Source organism: Microtus ochrogaster, unplaced genomic scaffold (genome assembly GCF_000317375.1).
Source record: "Microtus ochrogaster isolate Prairie Vole_2 unplaced genomic scaffold, MicOch1.0 UNK26, whole genome shotgun sequence".
NCBI lineage: Eukaryota > Metazoa > Chordata > Mammalia > Rodentia > Cricetidae > Microtus > Microtus ochrogaster.
Genome location: NW_004949124.1, coordinates 1,171,060 through 1,175,359, shown reverse-complemented (window position 1 = coordinate 1,175,359; position 4,300 = coordinate 1,171,060). Strand labels below are relative to the sequence as shown.

Sequence of the window (4,300 nt, the reverse complement as noted above, 5' to 3'; positions counted from 1 at the left end):
TCAGTTCCACCAACTTTAGATCAAGCATTCAAATATAGGAGCCTTGTGGGAATGGGGTGTGGGAGGCATTCTCACTCAAACCACTGTAATTATACATCCCAGAGGTAGAATTTAGGTTTGTTTTCTATTGCTTTGTCAGATTTTTTTCTAATGTCTTTTGTTTTGTTTGTTGTTTTTAGTGAAGAAAACATATGCTATGAAATATTAATATACAAATAATAACAGTATATTGGCATAGATTTTGTAAGATGTCTTGTATAGCAAACTTGCCTAATAGGTAATATAAAAATATATTTAAATGATTAGCATGATTTTTCTAAGAATATGTTTATCTTATAAAATTAACAAAGTTCCATTTTAATTTATTTACTGCATACATGTTCATCATTTCTTTCTATGTCACTTTTTTTTTAATCTAGATGAGAAATATTCGATTATCTGACTTCACAGAGTCCTTAAAAAAGATAAAGCGCAGTGTGAGCCCTCAAACCCTAGAAGCATACATCCGCTGGAACAAGGACTTTGGAGACACCACTGTTTAAAGCAATGCCTTTGTAAGCCTGCACAACATTCTACTTAACAAGAAACACGAGCTTCAGAGAAGTTATCAGCCACAGGAACTCAGACTTCGTTTACAGGACTTTTTAGAGTTTTCCTTTTTGCGCACCAAACTTGAAGAGGAACAAAAAGACAGACCTAAATAAAATATGCAATGTGAATGGAATTTTTGTTTAAGGCCTTTTTGCCTGGTGGTCAATGTTTTTTTCAGTGGGCACTGTTAGTTAGAGCACAGCAAAAATAGATTCTAGCTCCTTACTGAGAGTAATCATTATGTAAATAATAATTTGTATATTGTGTTCAAATGAAAGTATTTCAGAGACAGTGACTGGTAGACACAAAGAGCTTGCTGTTGTCTGTCTCCGATGTTTTTCTTACAACACTCTCTTTTCTGGTTTCCTTTGCTGCTGTTACCTTAGCTCCCTGTGATTGGAATACCAAACACTCGGAGTTCTTTCCTGCTTTTCTTACCAACTTCAGTGTGCCAAATGGAAACCTTTTCCATCTGCAGTAAGAAAGCTACGCTAAGGCTTTTTTCAACCTAGATATACAAACATTAAACCATTAGTACTTTCTTTTATGTTTTGTTTTTCTATTTTATTGCCTTGCTGCCAAACAGTTTAGAAAGCAATATTATAGCAACAGAGAATCTGGCACAACAAAGGTTTGAAGGTTTGAGTCACTCTGTCATGTAACATGTATGTCAGTCCTTCTGTGCCCTGCAGTATTTTTTTTTCTAATACACCACAAATCCCTTGCAGATTTAATTTATTCCAGCTGAAATTTAGTTTTTGTGTTGGAATTATTCTAGTATTTTAGAGAGCTGATGTTAAGTGCTATAAATTGCACCAGTGTGAAAGAAGGGACATACTAGGAGGTAACACATTTCTAGTTTATTGCTGATTACTTTCCTAACAGGATCATTAAATGCCAGTGATACTACCATCTTTTTACTAATTGCCATTCCTTCCATGAAACTTAAAAATCCGAATTTTTCTACACGGCATATATTTTATAGGTCTCCTGTTCTTGCTTTTTAACTAAAAAGCTCTAGTTTGTTGATCTACCTTTTGTTTCCATAATTGTATAGTAATTCTTTGTTGTTTGTATAAATATGGCTGGACTTTTATTACAAAAATGCATTATAGGAAGTAGAGGCTCATGTGTGGCCTTTTAAGAATTGTATAAAGGCAAAAATGATATTTGCCATTAGTTTACTGGTTAAAAGTTTGTTTACAGAAATTTTCTTTGGTGCTTAAATGATGCTTTGTAAAATGTCATAGGTAGAAAGAATGGTTTTGTGGTAGTAACACCATCTTCTCATGTAAGAAAGATGTTTGAGGAAATACATTAAAACACTTGTCCTCCCCCAGGTAAAAATTTATGATAAAGACTACATCCTCAGTTTTACTCTTGGTCTTATTAAAGATTTTATTTAAACATAGAAGATGGTTTATTTCTTAGATGCATATGCTGTTTATGGCTGTAATTTAAGTCATCTCTCTTTTAATCATGATTTTAGACATCCCTGGATGATAAAAATGAAGTTTAGATAAATAGGAAAACAATTTAAACCAAAGCTGTGCATATTTTTGGTTCTGACTAGTGTCTGTTTAAGGTTCCAGATGTTAGAGCATCGTTAGAGCTTGCTGACGATGCAAGCCTGTGGTGATGGTGCAGCAGTTCTAACCCAGATGTCTACAACAAAGCTTAGACTTCATTGTGTTTTCGTTTAGGAAGGGATTGACAGCATTGCCACTGTTTATGTATTGAACAGGCTCCAGGTCAGTTATTACAATAGAAGAGTCTTTAAAGTTAGGGTTAGTTTATGATTCTTTCCAGAAGAGTTTTAAGAGGTAACAAAATTTTCCTTTGTCTAAAAGGTGCAGAAGTTGAGTTACACTAAACTGAGTCACAGGGATCACCGTATGACTGTCATCAGTGTGTAGATGCTCCTTTGTTCATCAGGCAGGAGGTTCAGCCAGTATGAGAGAACACTTTCTGTGATGTCTTATGACCCAGGTTTATTTTAGGCTTTTTGTTATTGTTTTTCAAACAGGGTCTCATGGAGCCTAAGCTGGCCTAGAACTCAATGAGTAGCCTATTCCTCTTTCTGTCTCTACCTCCCAAGTGCTGGGATGCCAGTGTGCACCCCACACTGGGACGTTTGTTCTTTTTCAGTAAGTATAGACTTTGCTGGGGATTTCCAAATTAACATTAGATTTTAATTTATATTAATTTTAGATTTTTGTATTGAGCTCTGTTTATTGTTCAAGATGATGTTTAAAAAGTAAGGATTGGTGTGTTCGTGTTGACATGACGGAGTCCTGGTAAGCTCGGTAAACTTACTGATGACCTAACTGAGCCAGAGGAAAGACTCAATACCATCTTTCCAGATATGCTAGGGCTACAAAGCTTTCCCGAGACTAGAAGCCAATTGGATTTATTTTCGTCTTTTTGTGCTTAAGGTGTAACTGGACAAACAGAATTTTAAGTTAAATTTTAAGTTAAAGAGGTATTCTTTGTTTATAATGTAAAATTGTTTATGTGTCATACAAAACTAACTTTTTTGTAGAATGAATGGCTTACAGTTTGCTTTTCGGATTCTTAAGGCAGATTATTTTCCTTTAAATGTCTGTCTCAATTTTAGTCTTAACTTTTTACTTCTACAAAAGGAATGACTTAAAGGGTACATTCAGCTGCATAAAATGGGTTTTTATCCTAATTAATTTTATTGTAAATAAATGAATGATAAACTTGGTTTTGCCTTAATTTTGTATAGTTTGAATCTTTGATATTTCATTTGTAACTCTTATGGTAATAAACTCTGAACAAAATATACATAACAATGACCGGAAGGCTCTGAAGAGCAATGCAAATTAGTCAGAAGTGACAAAAATCCCAGTGTTTGAAGAGCTCTCTTATGTGTCAGTTTCCAGCTTGTGCAGTTCATTTGAAAGTAAAATTCAAGCAGAATGATAGCTACTTATTCAGTTGAAGAGGTATCTCAGGCTTCTGAGACAGCTGGAAATGAGAACAGAAATCTTGGAAAGGCATGGGATAAGTTAGCCCACATCAACTACACATTCTGATTCCTTTCAAATATCGGTACTTTCTAAAGTTTTACTTATCTAGCAGGATATTCAAAGGAACCCAGCAGATAGCAAAGTCCAAAGAATTGATCAAATTGAGCATATTCCTGTAATCCCAGGCCTTGGGTGGCTGACAACTGCCAATTCAAGGCCTATTTTGCTTAAATTCCATTGAAATTACTTAGAAACTCCAGCCTGGGTTTTTTGTTTGTTTGTTTTGTTTTTTGTTTTTATTTTTCCCAGCCTGGGTTTCTTAGACCCTATCTCAAAACAGACAAATAAGCCTGTCATGATGGTGAATGTCTTTAATCCCTGCACCCAAAAGGCAAAAAGTGAGCAAACTCTTGAGTTCTGAGGTTAGCCTGTTCTACAAAGAGAGTTCAGGCCATCCGGAGAGGGCTACTCAGTAGACCTGTCTCACAAAACTAACAACACAAAGACAGCTAAGTGTACACAAGAAAACTGCTTGGGGATAGAGTTTTGAAATTGAAAATTGAAGCCAGGCAGTGATGGTGCACTTCTTTAATCCCAGCACTCTGGGAGGCAGAGGCAGGCAGATCTCTGAGTTGAGGCCAGCCTGGTCTACAAGAGCCAGTTCCAGGACAACCAGGTCTACACAGAGAAACCCTGTCTCAAAAAAGCAAACTAAA

At 35.7% G+C, this 4,300-nt stretch overlaps 1 protein-coding gene across 1 annotated transcript in view; it reads left to right on the top strand.

Moving 5' to 3' along the window:
* Positions 1 to 3,317, top strand: part of Spast (spastin) — a 66,848-nt gene extending 63,531 nt beyond the window's left edge. The window contains exon 17 of the mRNA XM_005367971.3: positions 420 to 3,317. Within this exon, the coding sequence (XP_005368028.2) occupies positions 420 to 542 (123 nt within the window). The 3' untranslated portion in view covers positions 543 to 3,317. The remainder of the gene's footprint in view (positions 1 to 419) is intronic.
* Positions 3,318 to 4,300: the final 983 nt, after the last annotated feature.